This window comes from Poecilia latipinna, unplaced genomic scaffold (assembly GCF_001443285.1).
Source record: "Poecilia latipinna isolate Pla-1442-1.1 unplaced genomic scaffold, P_latipinna-1.0 Scaffold36, whole genome shotgun sequence".
Lineage (NCBI taxonomy): Eukaryota > Metazoa > Chordata > Actinopteri > Cyprinodontiformes > Poeciliidae > Poecilia > Poecilia latipinna.
In genome coordinates, this window is record NW_015112652.1 from 331,720 (window position 1) to 358,071 (window position 26,352).

At 38.9% G+C, this 26,352-nt stretch overlaps 1 protein-coding gene across 6 annotated transcripts in view; it reads left to right on the forward strand.

The window, feature by feature from the left end:
• camta1a (calmodulin binding transcription activator 1a) overlaps positions 1-26,352 on the forward strand; it is a 413,667-nt gene that overhangs the window by 208,679 nt on the left and 178,636 nt on the right. For all 6 annotated transcript variants that reach the window (XM_015043496.1, XM_015043504.1, XM_015043462.1 and 3 more), the window contains one exon: positions 10,482-10,617. In XM_015043496.1, the coding sequence (XP_014898982.1) occupies positions 10,482-10,617 (136 nt within the window). The remainder of the gene's footprint in view (positions 1-10,481; positions 10,618-26,352) is intronic.

Sequence of the window (26,352 nt, forward strand, 5' to 3'; positions counted from 1 at the left end):
TTGTGGAAAAGTTTAAAACAAAGTTAGCTTATAAAATACTGTCCCAAGCTTTGAACATCTCCACTTTCAATCCGTCAATAATCAGAGCAGCGGCCAAACAGAACTATGCAAACTCCGGAGGAGCTGAAACTTTGCAAAGCTCGGAAGAAAAAATCTGCAAACAGGATGAGTAAAAGTTGTGAGATCCACAAATCTGACTTGAACAAAGTCACAAGAAGAAACCAAAACAAAAAAAAAGTCCTGGGTGCTTTTAAGGTACGCAGCTGTTACACCTCAAACATGTGGGAGCAGGTGGACTAGTCAAGTGACAATAAGTCAAACAAACAGATACATAATTTGGGGATGAGATCCTGCTGTGTGGATAATTCTTCAGCAGGAATTAGAAAAAGTGTTGGGGGGAAAAAAGCATGTCTGGGGTTTAATACAGGACAATTCTTAATAAAAGCCTGTCAGAGTATGCAAATGATTTGAGACTGCAGATAGAAGATCACTACCCTCAGACGGTTTAGTCCAAACATCATTCATGCGTTACACTGGCCCAGTCAGATTCTCAGAGGCAATCATTTTCCCTCCACTGACATTTCTGACTCATTGTATTGGTCATAAAATCCCATTAAAATACAGTAAAATCTGTAGTTGACAAAATGTGGAAAAAAAAAAAAAAAAATTCAAGGGCTTTATTTTGCGTTTCTGAGGCACCGTATGATGAACCGTATCAACATTTCAACCCAGCACATTCTATGTCCTCATCCCACACAGTCCCACCTGCAAACAGACAATGACAGTGTGCATTTCAAGTGAATAACAAATGACCTGGAGGCCACAACTTTTACAAACTGTGAAATTCAAATTTGCTGTCACAGAAGTTGTACATCATGACTGCACATAGTCCTTACTGCTCCGTGTGTGATAGTATGCATTGACACAGAGAATGGAGAGCTGTAACCAGTGTATGACATGGGCTATTTATAAATAGCATCCCAGCCTCATCCACTGGCAGCAGCTGAGAGCTTCAAGTCTGAGTAGTGATGGCAGCCTCCCTGAAATGTGCATGAAACCAGCTTAGTGCTATCAGCGCGGCATCACCGCCAGTCACCAGCCGCCCTCTCGTTCTGCCTGGCTGCTGGGGACCAGATAAGAGCCCCCGCCGCCCTCCCCCCTGCCGCTTCCATTCGCTTTATGTTGCCCCCCCCAACAATTCACCCACCCTACACACACCAATTCACCCTTATCCTCTTTACAAGGTCTTCTAGGGACAGAGACACTGATGTGTAGCTACAACCGTAATTTATATTCTTTGTAAATTGTCTGTGATTTTTTCATTGAGATAAGTGTGGAGGGAACATCTGTTTCCTGCTGGAAGGCAGGGGGCTGGAGCCGGAGTTCTGTGGCAATTGCAGGCAGTATAGATAGAGAGAAAAGGGAGGAGTGTGATCTGTCTTCCTACTCTGAATTACAACTCCAATGGCTCCGCTACCCTCTCATCATTACTATGGTATTTAGTTCAACACGCTGGGTAAACAAACATTGAGCTCCATCTGCACAGCCTTGGAAATCAGTATGTTTCAAAATGTTTGGCAAACTTAACTTGATGATTCACTGGACTAATTTGTGTCAGTTGTTGTTTTCTTTCCTAATTCTTTCAAATACCATGTACATAATTAGTAGTGTTTCTGTTAAACTAAACAGTTCACACCGGGCAATCTAACTTTTTATTTTTTTTTTTAGGTGAAAGAGTCTATGTGATGAGAGTTTTAAAGATGGCGCAAAAACCTATTCCGGCTGAGCCCGACTTGCGTACCACATTTCCCCTTACAGCCTTAATTATCATATACCATTAGGCATTCACGACTGAGAGTTGAGGCCACTCTAGACCAAAGTACTAGGAACTGTGGGCATTGCAGTGACCAGGTGCTGAGGCCTCATTTGCAGTCAAAAAGGAAGCCGACCGGCAGCGTCTCGACGTACGAGCTCTGGCAGGGAGGGAGTTGGCGAGCTCCGGAGCAGTGCAGACGATGAATCTCAATCTCGAGGCCGTGGCAGATTTACATTTAAAGTAGTTTTAGCGAACGCCCCACTTCCTGATGCATGCTTTGGCAGGGCTGAAAGGAGCAGCTTATCTGCGAGTCATCAATTGCACGTGATACGTTCGGATAGGCGCTCCCAATGTGAAGCCGGCACCTCTCTACTCGCACGTCTACAACTCACAGATGATGTGCCATCTAATAGAGCACCATTGCTTGCGATGTAATTACATTAGGTGTGAAATATCGCTGGTCGGTTTTGACAGCCGGAGATGCGCACATTTATTTTCACATGGGTGATCTATATTTCACTCGTGATTGACAGAAACAGAAATGATCAACATCACTGCTTTATTTATGTTTTCTCATTTTACTTGTTACTACGTTGAGCAGGGTGACTGGAAACTTTGTGCATTTCTCTAAAAGGCTCTGTCGGGAGTTTTCAAGAGCATATTTGTCACTCAGAATAACACTTAATGGCACTGGGGTGGAGCTTCCTATATATATATATATATATATATATATAAACATAATTGAAGTAATAAAAAAAAATCTAAAGAAGATGTGGCGATCTGAACTTTGGCACTCTGCAAACAAAATTAGTGAGAAAACAGGCCTGAAAATTTCTGAAGAATTATCCCCGATGCAATATTATGTATGCATGTGGCACATCACTCACATACCAACTGATTTATTTTTTATTTTTTTACTTTGCAGGTTTTGGATCAAATTCTGAGATAAGACCGTGTTCTTTTATAATAACTTCCTGATCACGATCAGTTTCTTGCGAGAGGCGAGAAACTAGAGGAGACGATTGATTGAATACTCCTTTTAAACTCAAACCGGTTGTTAATCATCACATAAAAAGTTTAAGACCGATAGCCTCATACTTGAAAATCCTCTCAAATATCTGCCTTTCATGCAATATTCTGCTAGGCATTCACATTTTCATGGCCCGTTGGTAGCAGAAGCAAGGCTTATGATGTTTTAACATGACAGGATTGTTGAGATCCAGAAGGCAGCATTCACTTCTAGGGTTGAATGCTGCCAGGCAGTAATTTTTAATTTCTTAAAAATTGAGTGGTGAACCCCAAACAAACTTTACCTGTGGTGTGCCTGAGGATCTGTCTGTGAAGACAGAGAAAACATTTCAATCTGTCAAAATAAGCCCTTTATTGGTGCAGACTGAGCTCAAGAACCATGAGACAGCATCTGTAATCAAAGGACAAAAAAAAAAAAAAAAAAAAACACGATTAAAGGCTATGTGTCCTTTTATACCATAAACTTGCTCCTTTTGACTTAAAAAGTGAGTAACCAAGAAGGGACACTGAATTCTCTGCTTAGAAAAAAGTTTATTCTGGACTTTGCCGATGGCTTCCAACGCGACTGGCATGATGAGGAGATCCCTCTGGAGATCATTTCCTTGCATCATAGTCGAGGAGGCTCCATTATTATTTGTGAGCTTTTCGCATCAGTGGAACAATGCAGCTTCAAGTTGCATCACACCGCAGCTGGGTATGTGGAGATGACATTTCTCTGGACTGATGGTCCTCATCTGTGGCATGATCCTACAGCGCGATGCTGCAGTTCTGACAAATTACTTCTTCCAGGAAAATAACACCTCTCTGATAATAAATCATTAGAGGTAGACATGTTATGTCTTATGTCATTCAGATGCCTGAATGGGTGTTAGAAGGACTCAACAAAAATGGTGGGTCAGCCTACTTCTTGAACGTTTTTGGACACTTAGTTTGGATTTTTCATGGTTATTCTTTAAAACCTTTGGTCAGGTGATTAACAGCTTGTTACCAGATGTTACCACTGATTTTCAATAAATCACTTTGTTTGTCTGATGTCTCTTACAGTTCATCCTTTACCATTTTGATGCCCAGCTTAAAATTTGGTTCAAATCCAGCATGTTAAAGGGGAAATCATAATCTTTTAATCAGGGGTTTATGCACTGATAAAATTATGACCATTCAGGTAAAGTAAAAATATTGCAACACATATGGTAGGGAGTAAATTTTCTTTCCGAAGAGGTTGATGTGCTAGAAACTGAAAAACTGTGCAAGTGTAGGTGGGATGATGTTACCTTTTACAAAGCAAAAATGGTTCATGAATGATTTGAAGAGCCCAACAGGTTTAATTGTTGATTTGGCCTTTAAATTTCACAGACCTCTGTCCAATCTGAGCAACTGTGCAATGTGCCTCAATGGGTCAGGGCTGTCTTGGCAGCAAAATGCGACGCAGCATACTGCCGTGTGGTTGATCGTAATTTCATGTTATTTATTTGTTCCCACAATTTCCTCCCACTTTATAATGTGCTTAGTTGGTTTTTACAGGGGAAACTCGCACCATTAAAAAAACACTGACTTTTGGACTTGCTTCATTAAACCAATCTGGATAATTTTTTGTCTGTGCCATCCACCTCTTCCAGAGAGATAGATGTGACAACATAGCATGTTTTATACTGTGTGATTATCCATCACAAACATATATGTGTGCAGACTGCTTCTAAAGCATGATTGTACAGAAGAAGCTTTATAGTTAAGTCTTAAAAGTCAGTTGTGAATGTGGAGCTTGAAAACGTTTTTGAAAGTAATCCACCAGTTTTTATTTTATTTTTTTTTTTTTTATCTTACAACAATTGTTCATACAACGTACATGAGTTTAGAGCTTGCCCATTTTGCCCCATTTTTGTTTTTATCCTTCACAAATTAATCATTCTAGGTCTATTTCATATTGTCAGTGATTTTACAACATGTCAAAAACATCTGCATTCCCACACATACTACATAATGTATGAACAAAAGTGTTGTGAAAAGCTTCTTGAGACTTTTTACATGCAGCCCAGTCTTGATACAAAGCTTCCTATATGGTGTTTGCTCACCCTTTGCAGCCACAACAGCTTAATCCTTCTGAGAAGACTGTCTTCAATGAGTGTCTTGTGAATACATTTTCACCATTCTTCCAATGGAGCACATTTGAGATCAGACACTGATGCTGGATGAGAAAGTCTGGCTAGCAGTCTCCACATTTATTTATCTCAAAGGTTTTTGCTGGAACTTTACCCAATTTCAGAAAACGACAACAAACAATAATGGCATCTGCACCAAACTTTAGAATAATAGTATTAATGTCATAAACCTAGCAACTGCAAAACCCAGACTCATCAATTGGGTTACCAGAAAATGAGCTGGGATTCATCACCATCTTCACTTCTCTGAAGCCCAGTGGTGGTATAGTTTACGCCACTTCATTTGAAGCATATACTTGGCCATAAAAACCAAATCATTGAAGTTATCTATGTGCCGTTCCTGAGGTAATTTGAAGACTGTATCAAGATTGGAGTCTGTAGCTGTTGACTCCAGGAACTTGGTAAAGTATGTGCTTCAGCATCTGCTGACTCCCACTCTGTGATTTTACATCATCTACACCCACACTGAAATTCAGAGAGTTATTTTTCACAAATGTTTGTAGAGACAATCTGTATGACTTAGAGCTTTATTTTATGCTCTTGTTTCTATGGAAGTTGTGGAATATCCATATTCAATAATTTGGAGAGTTAAACCAACACTTTTTGCTAGACAGTACATGCTGCTGCTATGGAACTGACTGAAGTGTTGCTCAGATGTCCCAATGACCTACAGATAATGTTACTTAAACTCATGCGACACCGTGCAGATGCTTTATCTACGCTGATGAAAATTCATCCACTTCCATAATGTTGGATGCTTAGAAAAAAGGACAAGCTGACCTACATGTTGATTAAATTCAGTTATTTGATTTTTCAGTCAATTAATTCAAATATGTACATACTTTAGGGAATTCCTTAGCTCCACATAAAGTTTTTGGGTTTTCTTTTTGTGATTGTTAAACATGGAGAAAAGCAGAGTGATGTCATTGCAACATACACACCACACAAAAGAGAGAAGCATCAAAAACAAGGCATACTTCATAGGCATAACAGGATTTGATGTCTCACAAAATATACTTTATTTCTTCACACTTAGACCCACATAAAATGCATTTTTAGATACGCCAACCACATGGCAAAATAGGAACCAGCATGACAGCAGCTGTAAATGAATAAATCCACATTGAATTTTCTTTTTCTTTTTTTCTTCCATAATTCTGGCATGAATCACCAGTGTTTTTCCACCAACCTTTTTCTTTAACAGATTTGTTTTCCTGTCTCTGTTTATGATTTTCTTCATCTTATATTCTCTCTTTGTGCCTTAAGACTGTAAAGCTGGGATTCTATATGGGTTTTTTTGTGTGTGTTTTTGCAATCGCTCCCTTGGTTTTACTGTGCTACTCATTCTAAGCACGTCAACTGCCTCATAAAAAACCTGTACCCTCCTTTGACTTTTTTTTTTTTTTTTTCAAATGAACAAATCTGATTGAGCGAATGTCATTACCTGAGTAAATGAATGTTTCCTAAAGGAGTGGACAAGGCCTAACACCGTCCTGAGGGTAAATCTTATTATCGCAGAAAAGTTCAAAGGAGGAAAAGGAAAGGCGGCTGTGGAGCACTTTGACAGAAGCCTGCATTTCCATATTAATCTGCTACATTTCAGTATCTGAGACAAAGGGGCCACCTGTCAAGCTTTTTATACGAGAACACAGCTTTTAGCTTTCCTCTCATGTATAAATATGTGTAATTCTGATAAAATTAATTGAAACGCCTAAGTAAACAGCAGTGGGAGACAAAAAGAGCAAGACAGCAAGAGGGAGAAGAGATGCATTATGTTGACAAAGCAAGACTTTTTAACCGGTCTACCATCCTGTCCAGAATGGACGCCTAGGCTCTCTCTAAGTTCAAAGTGCCTTGAATTGTAAATAGGGTCTACCAAATGCTCCCTCCAAAATAGCTGAGCGAATAAGTTTTTGCACCGAGCCGATAAATGCGGCATTGAGCCTTTGACACCGAAGCCTCACCCCAATTTCCAGTGCTCTGGAGGAGATCAGATAGCCCTCTGTCATTTGATTTTCTACCTTATCTCATCTGAGCCCATCTTTTTGTCTCCTGCTGGGCTACATTTTAAGAAGCTCACACTTCTCATATCTTTTTGAAGGACAAAAACGCAGAATGATAATGTAATAAATAATACCATCGAACTTTTCAGACGGGTCACTTTCAGGTTCGATTGGTCCCAAGCAGAGATGTTGGGAGTCTGAACTGGGTAGCTTTTATGGTAACTCGAGCAATCTGGGATGCAAATCCTTAGGAGAGCATGTGCTGATTGTAACAGTCTGCAAAAATCCCTGCCGCTATTTATGATCACTGCCCCACTACGGATGACATTAGGGATCCTGCAAAGTAGAACATGATTTATATTTTGTGTACATCCCAGCCTTTGAGTGGTGGAGTACAACTTCTCAAGCATGACCAATAAAAATGTCTTCCTAATAGCTGTTTTCTGCAAAGTATTCAAAGCTCAAAGCAAGAGGCGAGGGGAAGATGGCAGGGGAAGAGGGGAGGTGTGGGTGAGTTGAGGTGAGGGATCCTGAGACAGATGAAACAAAAGGGAGGGGTGAGAGAACAGAAAAGGAGTCGGCGCGAGGAAAAAGACGGAGACGTTCCCCGGTGCACCGCCTGAGCTGCATGACGAAAAGGAGAGAGAGGCATGGAGATCAGCACAGAGCGAGCGCATCAGTGTATGAGTGGCGTCTCTCATTAGAAGGTGCTGTCAGGGGCCACAGAGCGGGGGCCATGGAGATCCCACCTCCTCCTTCTCCTTCCCCCCCTCTTCCCACCGGCCCCCAAGATCCAGCAAGAAAAAAAAAAAAAAAAAAAGATTGATGAGTGATTCTAAGATAAACACACGCCACGGCCCCCAAAGGCAGCCCTGCAAAATGATGCATGCAGGGTTATAAATAAACGTTGTGAAAAAGGAAAATGTTACAGTAAACAACAAAACAATGCAAAACAACGGCTCTTCTTTTTATATTTATTTTTTGTTTATTGCTACAGAAAGCGCAAATCAACCCGTTTTTTTTTTTGTTGTTGTTCTTTTTCTCTCTACTTTGTTGGGTTTTTCTAGCTGTTTGAGTTTGTGGAGTTTGTGTATTTCTGAAGGAGAGGAGGGGTTGTTGTGTACACACACATTGTCTATACGTGGGAGAAATAAGCGGGAGGCTAACAGGGCTTACCAGCTGCCTGAACGCTTAAGCCTCCCTCAGTTACCCAGCATTCTCAGCAGCTCGGGCAGGTGTCTTTCCCTCTCACTCACTTCGCAGGAGCAACAATGACATAAATCTTTCTTTTTGAGGAAGATCCAAACTGTAAACAGTTGTGTGTGGTGAGTCTACGTTTGCCATAGTTGTTTTTGCACAAACTTTTGCAGTTGCTTTCGGAGACAAAATCAGGTCTTGCCACAATCAAGCTTTTTTTTTTTTCAGTAGACATGCTGATAGTTCACAGCCATTTTATGGCATTCAGCCCTTCAGTAGATAAGTTAGTTTTTCTTTCTTTCTTCAAATCATATATAGCAACAAACGATTAATTAAATCAGTTTTTACAAAGGGACCTGTGTTGATTTTCCTGAAATACAGGTCAACCCAATACCAAACATTGAAGAACATCATGTAACTTTTTGCGTGCTTTATTTTTAAAAAGTTTGAAATGTATCCATAGATGAACATCATTTTGTAAAATATCAAGCTCTATCACATCAGTAACGTCTCTATGATGTGCTCTCGTTTTGTATGGTGTGTGTGCATGGTGCAGGTAAACATTTAGTGTGATGAAAGGGTCCATTTTTATGCACACTGAGAGGACCCTCAGTAGTCCGATAATTATTACCTGAATTATTCAGACAATAGATGGACTACCTTGCTGCTGGAGCTACAGGAGGCATTCAACAAGCTAATATGTGGGTCAGATAAAGGTTTCCTAGCATAGCGTGAGTTAAGATAATGATTTTTAGTCAGGTCATTGCTGTGACTTTTGATTGGCACTTGCAAAACTTCGGCATCAGGAGAGGTAAATGTTGGATATTCATAACAACATATAACACTTATGCCACAGAGCTTTTCAACATACCTAAAAAAAAATCCAGCAGTTTGGATTAGCTGTAAATCAAATCATTGTGGCAAGAATTATGAGTCCTGCAGAAAAAAAACATCTGAAACTGATAGTAGGTAAAGTGTTATTTAGTTAAAGCTGTAGTAGCACCAAGAGTTATGCAGTACAATAACCATTTGCAATTGAGGATCTTTTAGAAAATTCACTCAGCTTTTAAACTCCTTTTTAAAAATTCTCTGTTGTTGAAGTTTTGAATCCAGGAATTTTGTACTTTTCTGTGGCAGCATCACTCTTCTGCCATGCCAACCCAATCATCCCAATGGCTATACTGACCAACTCCAGCGGTAATTAGGTAATAGGCATTCTGCATTTGCAATGATAGGTCACCAGTCCATCTCAAGGCTCAACCAAATGATCCTTTTGTTAACTTTCTTTTTCATTCCCAGAGCCTGGATGTATTTCTCACCAGCAATACTTTTATCTGTGCTAATGAAATAAAAAAAGGTCTTCTTGCAGATTAAACATAGCAAAAAGAGAACATTAAAGGTTTCTGTTCTGTATCACACACTGCTAAATTATTTGCAGAACATGTTTCTGTGTATATGTCTTTCTGACAGTGTACGTCTCATGCACATCCAATTGTTGATGCTGAAAGGATGTTGTATAAGTCTGTCCCTGCAGAAAGATTATATTTCTTCTCTCAAGTCAATGCATGCATTTGTTTTGAATGATGGGGGAGCCTGAAAATATGCAATATGAATTGATTCAAAGTGATAACACAAAGCGTTTCTGCAAAACAGGCAAATACCAATACACACAACCGTATCCACCATGGCTGCGTGCTACTTGTTGAAAAAGGCCATACATATTTTATGTTACACTTTCTGTTAATGTTGAGCACAGAATGCCAAATGTTTCTATTACAAAACTAAGTGGAAAGGCAAATTATCAACAAACAGTTGCATTATATCATGGTGAAGCAACAGGCTGTGGTCTGGTGGAGGGAGGATGAATTATGAATGGACTGTGGGAGAGAGTCTTCTCTTTTCCCTGTGGATATCCAGCACCACAACTCATTCAGATTGGATGAATGAGAGATAATGATGGAACCTCACTCCTCCACACTGTTCTGCCACTTGCCTTACACTAGCCTTTATATAATTTACCCTGCATGGAATCGCACTGTAACTTCTGGCAGGGCACACACTCTAAAAATGCAGAGGAACGCTTTGTTCGTTGTCAGACCGTGAATACCAATGCCGAGAATCTCCATGAAGAATTCTTGTCATCTCGGTTACTGGTTACATTTTCTGCAGGGTGGAAACTTGTGTCGGGTCTCGTTGCTCGTCTCTGAAGTGAGTTCCTTGGTTGTGCTGTACTTTGCCTATCCTCTTATCCTATTTAATCTCGCTCCTTTGTGGTTCCAGGCCGCAGAATGGGTCGATGATACTGTACAACAGGAAGAAGGTGAAGTACAGAAAGGACGGCTACTGCTGGAAGAAGAGGAAAGATGGGAAGACCACGCGAGAAGATCACATGAAGCTGAAAGTGCAGGGAGTTGAGGTGAGTGGGGGTAGTTTGAGGAGGGGTGGGGGAAACAAAATGTGAAAGGAGAGGATGGGGGAAAGAGTTGGGGTGGAGAGCCGACGTTCATTCTGACACAGACAAACGAAGGCCCACGCTGACTTCTCCCCTGGCTGTAACGGAGACAGTCGCACGGTGCAGTAGACACATGTCTCCAAGGAACCACACCAAGAAACAATGCGGCACAACAATAGTTTTCCCTGGGAAGCCAGTGGAGTGGAACCGATTGTTTGTACCTTATTAAAGCTGTGGTTGTTGCCTTTGCTCCAGAGAGCCTACATTAATCTTGCTGGCTCAAAGCAGCGCTGTAGAGCAAGTGTTCCCTCACCTCAGACCAAGTCGCTGCCCATACCAGCTCCTGCCATAAAAATGGCCATTTGTATCATTCTCCACTCACCTGTAGGACCTGCGGTGGCATTTATGCAGCGTTTAACCACGGGTTGATGTAGGAGCTGTTAATCAGGCACAAAGACTCATTGTTGTACCTTTAAAGCGTTCAGCAGAACAAAAGTCTGGAATCAGGTTTGTTGTTACTGACAGGTTAAGTAACAAGCAATGAAACCACAAGAACAAGAGTTGAGGGATCGAGATAAGAGAGGTTTGGGATTTTTGATTCCCATTCAGAAAAAACCCAAACACAAAGTATACAGCCGTGGTGCACACATCGGGGAGTCATGTTGTGTGTCTTTGTCACACACTGTGACAAAGACAAAGCTTGGGCTTTCTACCTTCAGGGGCTTTGCTCTCCGTTTTGTCTCTGTCTCCTCTACATATTTGTCACTTCAAGAAAATGGCCTCTGTATTCGTGTAGCCAGTTCAGTGTCATCTGTGGTGTTCTGATAACCTGCTCAGGCTGCAGTCATCTATCCTGTTGGACTATGACGAATAATTTTAGCTAGTGAAGATTCTGGTTAGACGGGTCATTTTATAATACTATCATTAATATACAAAGGTTGATGGTTCGGATATTCCTTAGCCAGTCAGTTTCAATGGATTACAAAAGTGTTCTTATGTAGTGATTGTTTTTCTTGAGTGGATCTCCAGATCACTGACTGCATTGAGCCGCCCAACTTTCATGTTTGCTCTTGAGCAGCTAGATGCGTAGCTCATGATGTTCAGAGGCAATGCGTTCTGTCTCTTTTTTGTTAATATCCACAAGTTTTGATTTCAAACAAAAATACACTTATTTAGCAAATGTCATTTCCACTGTGTTACTCTAAATCTTAACTTCTGGTTAACTGATGCATTGGAAAGTTTTTCAGATTTTTTTATTTATTTATTTGCTTTACTCAACTTGCTCATTACTAATAGTACGGTGAGTTTCAGTGTCATGCAAGCACAAGGTTCTGCCCTGTACCATAGATAGTTTTTGTTTTTGGCAACTGTAATTACTGTTAAAATCTGTTTAACATTTTTCACCTTTAGTAAAAAGGTACTTCAGGCTGTCACTGTTTTACTTCTATCATTTAGTGGTCATTTTTTTCTGCCTCATCTTATAGTTATTTTAATATTTGTTGTGTTCTCAAAATGTGTCTGCCCAAGAAAAGCTTCGGACATGTGCTGTGTTGCATCCAAACAAGTTGAATTAGGCAGGTTAATTAACTTTTTTTTAGGAACTTTGGCCATAAAGATGCCATTTTTTTACATGTCAAATTTAAACTTGAGCACAACTCTTCCTGGAGATACTAGATGCTGCTGCATAGAGGGTTGGGGGGGGGGGTAACAAACTTATAGGCCAAATTCTAAGATTTTCCTTCAATGGGAAGGTAAATGTGACTGCTGTGGGGCCCTTTTAGGATGTTAGATGCACTTTTACCTTTGCTTCTGGGAAACAGTTATTGATAGTGAATGCATCTCCCCTCACTTTAAACTTGACGGTAAAAACAGTTTTGTCACCCATCCCTTAGTACTTTTACCCCCCAATCCTGGTGCTGCAAGCAATTAGTTTATGTTAGCAGATAAGAGAAAGGACCTGCTACATTCTGCCAGTCCTAACTTAAACTGTTGTACAGCTAAGTATAGCTGAAATAGCAGCACAAATGTTCTCTTTAATTACTGTGAGTGACAATTTTGTCAGCTGATGTGCTTAAATAGGATCAGGATTTTATCAAAGAGGAACACCAGGCTTGTAGCGCTGTAATTAAAACTGCAGTCTTATCCGGGCTCTCTTCACTCCAAATTTCAGTCTCATTTTTCTTTTTGACAACTAAAGCAGGATATATTTTGATTGAGAGCAACTTCACTAGGAATCCAACCACATTAAAATGCAGTTTATGTGAAAACAGAAAAAGAACAGATGTAAATAGGCTGACAAGAGCCAGCTTACGAAACAAACAATTGATATGTAGTTTACACACTACCTATGTAATTTATTAAATTAAATATGTTGGTGATGACAATTTCAAGAGGTCTCCTGTTAGGATAATTGAGCCATCCTTCTCTGCTCCAGCGTTCTGGAGTTCCTCTCCATGTTTTCTGATCTTCATTTCCTTCCATAAATTTTCAGTTGTGCTTTCTTTTCAGAAAACACAACTCTACACATGGAAATCTGATAGTATTCAAGTAATTTCTTATTTGGAAAAATCCTAGCATTTCGATATGTAACATTAGGTAATGTCGTTTAAATTTTGAAATGATTGGTTTCTTCCTTCCAGTTCTTGCTAAGATGTTTTTCTGTCTAGTCATGGCTTTGCATTCTTCACACTTCTTATTTGTTCCAGCAAATAATCAGCTTAGCTGTAGGCTCACGAACTGTGCCATGTCTGGCAGTCGTATTTGCAGTGACCCAAATAATTCCTAACAGGCAACATGGTAAATTTGTCAAACAAATATACACTTGACGGTTTGCCAGCATTGTGTGAGTTTTGATGCACCCTTACCAAATGTGGGAAAGGCAGATGTTCAATATTTAATTAAAAAAAAACAAAAAACAAACACAGTAGCTCATCACATTGTCCCTTTGATGAATCTTTTTCTAATGAGAGTGCTCCTATAAAACCCTATTGCTTTTCTACAAGAATGTTAGGTGGATCCAGATCTGTGTGTTTTTTTTTTTTTTTTTTTGCATAGTTGGGATTTATTTATTCGTTTGCTGACCAGTATTGAGGATATCTACGAGGCCGTCAGGACTTGTAAACCGTCCTGACGATTTCTGTTCCACGATGCAGTTCTGCACACTGGTGGCAGTCTGCTCTTAATGTAGAACGGATCTGAAAGAAAACAAGCAAAAGGGTGGGAAAAAGTCAGAGATGAAAGTTGTTTTAAAAGCTGAATAATTTGTGTTCTTCCAATTATGCTGAAGTGAGAAATGCAGTGACTCTATATGACAAAAATGACTTATTTAAAAATATTTTTGTTATATTAAATATTTAATAGCCTATGTTAAATGATGTTTCTTTTGACTTTTAGCTCTTTCAGAGGCTCATGTTTGTTAATGTAAAGTATGATATTCTGTTTATATTATATACAAAATATAATAAAACATATTATATATAAAATATAATATTATAGAATGTTATATTCTGTAATATTCTTCAAATACGTTATTCTTGCATAAAAAAGGCTTATAGTTTAATTCTGAAATTAAGATTAATATTGTTTTTGATGGAAACCACACCATTCTCAGGTTAATTAGACATGCTCTCTTTTCAAACCAGCTGATAATTTAATTATTGGTATCATTATTATTATTATTATTATTATTATTATTATTATTATTTCTTTTATTATACTTGGCTTTGTTGGACGAAAAACCTGAATAATAACCAGGGGCTCTGGCACTCATCAGAACCAATAAAACAAAAAAAAAAAAAAAAAAAAGAGAAATTAATAATATCTTGGCCCTTTATGTTGCCAGTATGAACTCTCCAACCTCCAAATTATAGCAGCAAATTAAAAATTAGTTTTTGAGGTTTTGCCTGTAGCATAATCACCATATTGGAGCGAAAACAGGAGCCACAGATTCACTTATTGATCCAGAATTCACTTATTATATGAGTTTTGTCTGTTGCCTTGGAAACCCAGCATGCTCCTGACAGTGACTCTGATACAAGCAACTCTGAAGGTTCAATAACAGTGCAGTTAGTCATGTGGTCGGTTTGAAGAAGGCGACAGGCTTGTTGTCACGCTGTGTTTCCCAGTAACCACTTTTCCATACGGAGTAGCTTCAGTGGTGAAATGATTAATCGGGAAGAATCAATTTGTCAATTAATTTAGCAATCGATTAATCATTAACTGGAGTAGACAAACTCAAAAGCAGGAAAGAACAACACAGTCAGAGCAGTAATTGAGCCAAAATATTACAAAGAATGTAAAATTTTGCATTAAGATAAAAAAAAATAAAAATAAAATAAAATGTCTGTAAATATGTTCTACCCAGACACCCGGGCGTAGTTTTAGCTTCACCTGGAATAAATTTTGTAGGAAAAGAAAAAGCGACTTTTGCTATCTATTTATTAATCATTTAATCCTGAAATTGATCAACGGATTAGTCCTTCATTGTATTGATATTAGGTCCAACAGAAAGGCCTGAGCTTTTTACGTGTTGATAGAAGTATTTATTTATTTATTTTATTTATCATGTATATACTGAAGGAATGTTGTTGCATTTTGGGTAATAATTTTTTTTTTTTTTCTGATTTTAGAAAAGGAATTTAACTGTTTGTTTATGTGCATATTTAAATTTATTTCTCATATTGCATTTAAGAAAAGCTTATGTTGTTAAATGAAAAATCTGCAGCATGTGGCACTTTTTCATCTGATTAACCCTTGATTACTAAAATAATCTTTATGAAACTAGATAGCTTCTCCCACATACTCCCTCTTGAAGACAAATCTGCAGAAACAAGCTTTAAAGAAGAAAACAAACACATCACTAATTAATTGGGTTTAGTTTTTTGGCCTCTATGTTTCTCTGTGTGTGTGTGTGTCTGTGTGTGTGTGTGTGTGTGTGTGAACATTCACCTTTTGGAGCCTGTGAAGATCTGACTCATGTCCTTAAACATCTCGGGCCTCAGACTGACAGAGCATGGCGATAAGAGAGGTGATCCATCACTGCTGAAAACTGGCCTCTGATAGAATCTGTGACGCATCATGCTTAGTCATGTTCACTGTCAACAAATACAAATGACTGGACCTTTACCCTCTGCTTTGTGAATATGATGGCGGATGATTTAGAGCTATCAATTTCCACACTAGACTTCATTTTGAAAACCGGCCTTTTGTTTTTGTGTTTTTTTTTTTTTTTTTTGCACAAGACGAATGTCACGTATTCTGAAAGCAGAGGAAAAAAAGAACTGTTATACCTTACCCTGTCTTCCTGTTCAGGGTGTTCATTCATGCTCTGCTGTTGCTGCTCTGATTCCCCAGCCACCCAGTGCTTAATAGAGGCTCTGTGGTTATTACATGGGGCAGATTTAGTGCACATTGGGGACAAGTGTTGTGGATGGGTCAGGCTAGTGATGTTCAGTAGCTCTGGCGGGGGAGAGGCTGTGAGTATAGGGGCATGGGCCTTCTGAGGACCGCCAGATGCATTCTTGCATAGCAGGACTAGATGTCAGTGTGTGCTGCTGTCCTCTCTGCTATGCAGTGCTGGCTCAGCAGTCCGTGTAAACTGCGAAGCCCCACTCTTTCTCCACACTCTCCAAGGTGTCCACCTTTTACTGTTCTGTGTGTTCTTCATCCCCCTTTCTCTGTTTCGTTTAATTCATCTGCTGGACTTCTCGGTGCCTTTATTACCCCCATGTACATCTCCCTCTTTGATATCCCCTGCGCCCTGCGTCTGAGTTTGTCCGAGTCCACTGTCCACGCAGACAGAACCTTGAGTTGGGGCGGTAATGCTCCCTGTTCCCTAAAATTGGAGCGCGGGGCATGTTGCGGCATTAGCGCTTAACAGGCCGTGAAATAGCAGCCTGCCTTCCCGACGTCTCCCCCATCACTCCAGGTGAGTTGGCCAGACGGCTGGATAAATGAGCAAGCAGAACTCACATTAACCAGCATGCATTTGGGGAACCAGAGAAGAAACGTCCATCAGTGGTTATCTCGCCACCCTGCTTCTGATGTTCAAGTCGTCCACCAGTTCCTGGCAAAGGTCCAACTTACAGACTTGTCGCTCCAGTGTAGGTCCAGTTGTCACTTTGTGTTATTAACTGACTGTTGTCTCTTAGAGTGACATCACACCTACAGTGCCTTTCAAAAATATTTGTACTTTTTACGTTTTTCCAGTTTTTTTTTACAGCCAGTATATTTTATCTGGATTTTAAGGTAATTTTAAATCTTTTATGTGTAGAAATCTGCTTGTTAAATAGTATCAAGTGGTTTAGACTATACCCTGTTGAATTAACTTTCACAGCACATTCAAAGGCTAAAATCTTTACTAATATTCTTCCCCAAATATCTCCTGCTCAGTTAGATTGAACAAAATGTGAGCAGTATTTTTAAAACTTGTAAGGCATTCTCATTTTAATTGACAGCTTCATTCTAATACATAAATATATTTTAGTCTAAACCATTTCGGTGTAACTCTGTCGTTTTAAACTGCTGTGTTTGTGAACAGTAAACCTTCATCCCGGCCTTAAGACTCCTACAGGTTTGATTGTGTTGTAATTGGTTTAATTCGTTATCTCATCAATTAGTACCCAAAACCATAACACAGCATTATTCTGACACGTGCTGAGTGTTGGCTTTAAAACAAACTGCATTTTCTTCTGTTTGCGTTGTCTCAAACATGGTTTGTGGGAAACTTCAAACAGGACTTTTTGACATTAGTGTGTCATACTTTTTTCTTTTTGGATGATTAATTGAACTGTTCTCCATGAGATATTAAAAGCTTGAGATAATATTCTAGAAAATGTCCCCACTTTAAATCTATCTGCTGTCTTCTTAGGTCTTGATTATTTCTCTTTGTTCACTAATGTTTTGTAATGAACGTCTGGGTCCTTCACAGAATAACTCTATTTTTACTGACATTAGCAATACTCAGGACTCTAATTAGGCAACTTGGTTGACTGGAATTTTATTGAGGGGCATTTAGGGGCAGATTAAAAAAAACACAAGTATATTTTTCACATTTTTATTTATGCAAATTTGGGAAAACCTAATTAAATTTTCTTCCACTACACAATTGTCTCTCACAAAATCCTAATTAAATACTTCATTTAGACATTTGTTCTTGAAATACGAAAAACACCAAAGTCCAGGAATTCATCTTCAAGGCACTGTAATTTCAAGTTGTGCAGAGTTTTAAATGACCCCCATTTCATTACAGCCAGTCGTTCCTCTAATCTTTTAAAGTGTTCATGACTGTGGGAGTTTCAAAACTTTCAGTTTTCATTTTGACTTCAACATTTTTTTTTCCATTGCTTTTTAATTGAGCCCTTTTACTTGACCATGACCGCATATTTTGCAGTGGCACTTAAAAAGAGTGAATGAGTACAGAATAAAACAAGAATGATTAGTTTGAAAGAAAAATGTATCCACTGAATTTGAATAGTAATCTGAAAATCACATCTTTGAAAAAATATATTCGAAGACATAGGAGAGGCATCATCCTTTAGTTGATCATGTAGTGTAAGATTTCTGATAACTCAGTCTTTAGGAACCCCCTTGTTGGAGCTAACAGAATAGTTTTCATTTGTCTGTGTCAGACTATCTTTGGTATTCATTTACAAATTCCAAAAGTAAAGAACTTTCGTCTTTTTTCCAGTAACAAAGCGCCTAACGGCCTAATCTGAAACTTCTTTTTTCTTATTTTATTGTCGACAAAGCACTTATTCATCTCTTGAGCTGAGGAAACTTTTCATGCATTCTTTTCTTTTTAACTTTTTATGCCTGTAGGATTTAAGTCTTTATTAAATGTCTGAGAAAGCATTTAAGATTTCCCCAATAATCTTAAGTTCAGAAAGCCTACTTCTCAAAATCACTTTAAATGATTGCCAAAAGTTTGACTCAAAGGAGATAGATGCACAAACAAAATGTAAGAAGACTCATAATGACAGAATATTTCAGCATATTACCATAATCCTCCCTGTGTTTATACTGTAGTTCAAAATACCTAAGATTAGACAGACTATGCATTTACCCTCTCCTACAGATCTATACTCCGCCTCTTGTTAAGCTTCCACCCGTACTTAGCTGATTATCTGTTAATGTACACTCAACCACCATCTCCTCCAATCCTCCACCCCTTCTATCCTTTCTCCCCATTATTCCGAAGGTTTAATAAACTTCCTCAAACACGGATCGATTTTCTCTTAAGTGAAGGTGGCAGTGCCTCTGACTTATTTCATTACCATGGGCTAATTATACCGATAGAAATGAGCTTCTCTTCTTAAGGTGTGCTGTGTTGCTCTGTGCCTCCATGCTCCTCAGATCTTAATGCCAGTACAGAGATTTGCCAATTCCCTAACTCCCCTTCCTGCCTCTGCTTCACCCTGCTATCCTTTCGCCCAACTCCTCGCTCCCCCTCCGCCACGTAAATAATCAGCTGGTGCATCCTTAGGCCCAATAACTTGTCATTTTATGTTGGATCCACCCTAATGTGTGATTTCAACTGTGCAACTGTGCAATGAAGGAAGCTAATGGAGCATGCTGGTGGCTCAATCGGCTCTGTTCATTGATAATAATGAAGACAAATGTCAAAACATTAGTTGCTAATGTTATAATGGAGTGGATGCTATTGGATGCTCCACCGCATTGGCTTTCAATATCACATGACCTTCAACTCTGGGTTCCTTTGTGTTTATGCCGCCCGGCCTTTTGTTTTGCAGAAAATCAAACACTTACAGATCTTTCCTATTTAGGGAAACATGTTGGTCTAGATTCAAAGGATTGACTTGATAATTTCACACCATTTTTGTCTGCTAGCTTAAAGTTTTGATGGGGAAATATAACATTTTGCAATTTCAAACCCGCATGGGTGAGTGGTGTCTGTAACTTATAATTAAACTGGACGCGCATGTGTGAAATAGATTTGCCCCGGGTGTATGTATGTGCATTCAGTTAGTAGCTCTGTTATAGAGATGCAGTGGCTGATAAAACCAGATTGTGAGTGTATGTGAGAGTTATGCCACTACACACACCCGAGTTTCTGTAAGTGCGGTGACACCTTCTGCCCCTGATCCAAGTGAGCTGTGAAATTAAGATCAAATCACTAATACGGGCAATGATCAAAGCAACAAAACTTCAGATTCTACATTTTTATTCAGCCTTACATGCTGTCTGCTGGAGCGCAGGCGGCTGAATGCCTGCAAAGACGGCAAATTGATTCCTGTTCCATCATTTCATCTCCTCTCTAAGAGCCTTTTTTCATTCTCTTTTCTGGAAATGTGCAACTAGCTCATTTTGAATTACCTGATTCTGGGAGAAGTAAAGCCAACCTGGAGGTGGTATTATCAACACAGATACCATGGTTATAACCCTAACCTTAAGCTCTCAAGGCCCAGGGGTTGCTAGTGAGTGATTTTTTATTTTTATTTTTTTTCCAGTTAATATGAAGTAAACACAATCTTGCCTAAATAAACTCTACCATAAAAATGACCTGATGAAGTACTCAACTACAAGCCAAAAGGTCTTCTTTGAGTCCTATTCAAAGTTTTTGGAAGAAAATTCCACAGCAACTAATAGAAATCTGCTACTACTTGCATCCGTTACAGTTTGGTTTTACATAACCTAAACATTCAACAGAATCTATTACCTCTCTGATTTTAAAAAACGGATAAATGTTTGCTTATTAAAGAGATATAAAAAATGCTGTTTTGAGTCTGCTTAGCTTACAGAAACCAAAAAACAACATTATTCCCCACTTTTTTTCAGATATACTTGTTCAATTCACACAGGAAGGCAACTCTAAAGTGGTGACAATAACTTGCTGAATTTCAAACGAATGGTCAGAATGAATTTGGTATGTTATTAGTGAGAGATGGTATATATATTACAGAAACTGTTTGACTACTGGGATTTTCTGCCTCTCAGGTTTGCAGAGATTGGTAAAAAAAAAAAATCAAAAATGTCCAGCTAGGCTGAGTTATGCGGACAAATCTTTTCTGTTGATGAGAATGGACACAATTCAGCTTAAATAACATAAAAACGTCAATTAATCTATTCTTGTTTTGACGGCCTTGGTTGCTGGTGGTGCAATGTGTATGTGAGGGATATTTGTGCCCCCTTGGTACTACATAAGCTATGTTTAGATGCCACAAGCTAACAAATCCCTCTTGGGATGTAGCGGAGGGAGGGATTTACATCAGGGATGTTCAGCCGACAAATCTGCAGCAACTTTGTGAAGCTATCATGTCAATATAAAATCTGAGGAACATTTCAGACACCTTGTTGAATGCTACCAAGCAGATTTGAAGGTAAAAATGGGGTTCCACCCAGTACCTAATGAAGTGGCTGCTTAATGTAAATGAGAAGATTAACAGGTGCATTTTCTGTTATTTTGAGATATTTATTAGGAGCATTTTTTAAAAATCTACGTTTCTGCGTGTGTGTGTGTGTGTGTGTGTGTGTGTGTGTGTGTGTGTGTGCGTGTGTGTGTGTGTGTGTGTGTGTGTTTGTTTTTCCTGGAAAGTTGATGAAAGCAGTGATCTTGCCCTGCCTGGCCTTAATGAGGGCTGTTATGTAGTTATTAGCAACTGAACTAAAGCCGTCCCACATGAACAGCTTACTTTCATCCTCAGGAGCGTCCACTTTACTCGTGCTTTTTCTTTAAGCCCATAGTAATTAGTTTTTGTCTCTTACATCTTACAATTGCCAAATCACTCAGCAGCAGTTAAACCCTTGGTTTGCCTTTTATACTGACCTGGCTATCACCCTTTCAAGCCAGCAGCCAACTTTGAGAGGCTAATTTTAGAATGGTTGCTGTAGCGACAGAGTATAAAGCATATAGAGCCTGTCAAGAAACTGTGCATTAAAGGCAACTGAGGTAATTTAATTTACCACTTGTTGCCTCATGGAGTGTTGTCATGCTGAGGCATTTCTCCAGGGGTCCGTGTGTACTGTGAAGGGGAGGGAAAAGATGTCCTCTAGGAAACGGACAGGAAGATATTTTAATTTGTTCCAGAACTTGAGGACTTTGCCTCTCATTTATAAGCTGTGCTTAATTGAGGCTTCCCATAGCAGCGTCTATGCGTGCATCCCTTCTGGGTGTATAGAAATATTGAAGTTTAAAAGAATAATGGGTCACAGGATGGCATATAATGACTCGAAGAAACAGAGATTCTTCTCATCATCTTTAATGTTTTGCGCACCGAATCAACAAAGTTTAATATATGAAACCCCCTCTGGGGATATCAAAGCAGAGCTAAAGCCCGATACGCAAAAAGTCAGGGCAAGGGGTTTGAAGGAAGAGTGAACAAAACAAAACTGTTGTGGGCTGCAAACAGACTTTTCGTGACTTGATGGTTTGCTCCCGAGTGCGAATTCGGCTTTTGTTTGGTCTCATTAGCTAAACACAAACCCCTGGGCAAAACGGGGCCTGAGTTTTATGCTAATGAGCACCTTTCACCAAGTCTTTTGCCCTTTGCTATTTCACAGAGCGAGGCCAGAGCGCTCCTCAGATATTCATATTCCACTAGAAATAGCCGTGCCAAATCTGACAGCATTCAGTGTTATGCACCGAAAGCCCGCTCTGGTGTAGTCTTCAGCTCATTCCTGGGTGCTGTTGATCCACATGAATTTGGAGGTAGGAGTTCAAAGAAAGTCAGGTTGGTTCAGCATCGCTCAAGCTCTCACCCCTCTTACAGTTCTTTGTAAAATGTGTGTTTAATGATCTAAAGCCAGCTTTTGGCTGCTGCATACATTTCTGGGGTTCCCCGCCTAGAGGCCAGTACCATGGGGTCAGCTGATATCTGACTCCCGGCTGAAATCAAAGCAAGGCTTACAAAATTGCATAAAATGGCTCATGCTTACATCTTCTGGGCATATCTTCACTAAAACTCCATCTGTTTTTATCTGGCTTCTTTATCTTTTTTTTTTCTTAATGCATTTCTTACCTCTGTCTGATTTTTTTTTCCCCTTATTTCCTTTGAAGCAGCAGTGCCTCCTGAAAGTTTTGTACGGGGTCACCAGATAGGAGACACTTATAATTTTCAACCAAAAGCCATATCAGAATTTCCTAAATGTTATCTAGGCAAGATGGTTTTATTTATGTATATCACCATTTATACACAAGCCCATCCAAAGTGCTGTACAGGACATCAAAGCACAGACAGACAGAAAATAACCAAGAATTGAATGAAATAAGCAGACAATAAAGGCATAAAAGAAACAAATGATTCAAACAGCTAATTGGTTAGATTCTTTGACCAAAAGCTGTTTCTACTCGAATGTTTTCAATCCTGATTTTAAGGAGTCGACAGTTTCTGCACATCTCAGGCATCCAGGGAGTTTGTTCCATAGCATAGGAGCATAAAAACTAAATGCTGCCTCACCTGGTTCAGTTCTTACCTTGGTAACCATGAGCAAGAGCTCTATACGGTTCACACTTGACAAGCTAAATTTATTTCAGACCAAGGTCATTTAGTGTTTTATAGACTTGTAGCAGAATTTTTATATCAATTCTTTGGCAAACAGGAAGCTAGTTCAGTGATTTAGTAACTTCAGGATGTTGCTATGGCAAGAAGAACAGTTTAGATTGATAACAACAATTATGCTCAATATTTTTTTATTAGTGTTTGAGTTCTGTATCCTGTATATTTATGAACAAGATTTGTTTTCCCTCTGAAAATGTATGGGACTTTTCTCCCACCTGACACCAGCAGGCTAAAATTATGTGAAAGCTCTAAATTTATAGGGTATCTTTAGCATAATTTGAGACCTTTTTCATTTCAAAAACATAGCCTTAATTTTGAGAGTACTTTTATTCAGGGTGGAGAAAGTCTCAGAAAGCCAATTAAAAAAAGTTGATTTTGTGCTTGTTGCCTAATTTCTCAAGTCCAAAACCTTAGGTCATGGTCTTGTTGAAAGATAAAGTGCTGACCGGATCTCAGTGTTCTGCCAGTTCCACCAGATTTGTATCCACAATATCCTGTTATTTCACAGAGTTCATTCTTTCACCCACTTCAACAAATTTCCCAAGGCTTTTGGGAGAGAAAAAAGTCTCCAGCATCACAGATCTTCCATCGTACTTAACAGTAGATGTGTGTTGCTGTAAGTGTTAGGTTCCTTTATCATCCTCCTAACTGTGTGTGGCTCCAGGATAAAGATGAGGTTTCTATAGACTTTTCTATCACGGTTCTAATTGTCTTAAACTTTTTTATTAGTGCTATGACTGGAGTAAAGAATGTCAAAAAACCCTTTTTCTTGTTGCCATTTCAAAATGTACATCTGTTTATTTAGAAAGGACTTTTAAAGACAACAGGGGCTGCACCAAAGTGCTTTACAACAATAACAACAAAACAAAAAGTTATAATAATGTTTGAAGATGAATACATGAATTTCATGTTGCTGACTTTTCAGTTTTGAAGTGGCTAAGCAAATGGATCTCTGTGTGACCTCATAGTTTAATCCCAGGAAACCTTATAATACTTACCAGAAACTAAGAAAATACACTGTAAATTGAAAATGTTCTTTATAGCAAAACCTGTATTTTTACATGGCTTCTCTAATCTACTTAATAATGTTTGTCTATCCTCTTTTGTCTGATATTAGACTCATGCATGGTAAAGACAAGGCTTTTTACACGGCTTTTCCAGGAGTCCTAATAAATTAGAAGGGAGTTATATTTATTATGAGATGCATTTACTGCACAGCCTTGGAAAAACTTATTTCTCTTCTTTTCATAGTTGATTCCTTATACATATTTCTGATTTGGAGTGGAAGATGGAAACTACAGGGGAGCAAAGGAGGCATGGATTTTTAAGTGTAGAGTCAAGAGATAATATTGCCCTTTTATTCTAAACGCCTGTGCAGTCTTGCTTTTCCAAAACAGCTTTTCTGCTTCATCGGCAAAAAGAAAAAAAATATATATATATTTATATATATTTCTCTGTTGACGTTCGCAGTGAGATCAATTTGCTACACAGAAGCATCTCTCACATCGGCCACATGTATATTTCTTTATTATAAGCTGTTTCTTTTTTTCTTTTTTTTCTGCTGGCTACTGCATTTCAGCCCATGCAATATTAACCAGGAAAACAGTAGTTTAGATGTAATTTGCTGCCGTGTTGCATTTAATAATGACAAAATCAAAATGTACTCAAAGCTCAAACATCCACTCTTCAAAGAAGGTATAATGAGTTGAACTGCAAAGTTCAAAGAGAATGGGGAAGTGTTTGTATAGACTTATGCAGGGTGAGCAACTCTGCTTTCCTCATAGTGATATTGCAAGGTTTGATATTTGCAGAAAAGGGTGGCGAAGACGAGTTTAACACAGGAAACAGGTTTAAACTCCTTTGCTTCAGGCTACGGCGAAAATACTTAAACAGATAGTAAACAAAGACAGCACTTTATTAGTGTGCTCTAGTTGCATTGATCATGCTACAGGGTCCCTCCACTTCTTTAACGCTGTTTCTACAGCGAAGAGCAGGATGTTTTTGTGTTTTTATCATAGATGTCCCCTTTTTGTCTTGCATTTAACATGTTCTGTTGATCTTAATCAATGGATGTGTTTAACCTTTGTTGTTTTTGTTGTTGAAATGGAAGGCACCAGGAGACTCTCTGATGCACATTTAAATGTGAAGAGAAAACAAGTCATTTGTCTAAGCCCAAGGGGTTTGCTAAGATAGCTCAGCGCTACGTGTTGACACTGGTCCCCTGTCGCTACATAACGATGTAGCCATGTAGAAATGTAACAAACGCATGTGCTTTCTCTTCCTCTCTGACACACTTTTATGACTAAAATGGTAAAAAAAAAAGTGCCATTATATGAAGTCATGCAACACCTGTGAATGAATTGTCGCACTAAATATACATATAAGCAGATTTAGCCAAAAGCCCATTTTTGAAATACAAGCAGTTATTACTGGAAAATTACTTTTGAGGACACCAAAGTCATCTACTATGTAATAGATGAAAATGAGAAGATGAAGTAAATAAATAAATAAAAAGACTGGAGAAGGTAGAAAATAGAGGACTGATGAAAAAAAAGAAGAGAGCAGGAGAGGCTTAGAAGGTGGATGGATGGAGAGGGAGGCGGGAGGGCGGAGAGGGAGAGGAGAGTGCTGAGCGGAGAGAAGAGAGAAAGCCGGAATGAACGATATATAGCCCCTGGCAAACAGAAAACAATTGTTACACTGCCTCCCATAACCCACTTCAACCTTAAACAGCAGATTTTTTTCACTCAATTAATTTCTACACATTGGAGCAGGGGCCTTGGCTGAAGCTAGGCTTTTATGTCCTTCTGCTGCTGCAAGGCCTAAACATATCTCTGTTTCTCTCTCACTTGCTCTCTTTTTCTCTGTTTTGTTTTTGCTTTTTTTTATATTTATTTTAAAAAGAAGGATCCATTTTCAACATTATAACAACTGGCACACTTTGAGGGATGAAAAAACAATGTATATTTTTAAAATACTACATCACATAAAAATTAAAATCTGTCATTATTCAAATCTTTTGTAACATGATTGTGATTTAACGTATTTGTAAAAGGAGCCGCATGGGAAATGCACTCATGTATTTAACTGAATGTGTGGCTTTGCACAATTTTTAAGAGACTTTATAATGCACGGTCTAGATATCTTGTTGTTTACAACTTACAAAATAATACATTGTAAACAA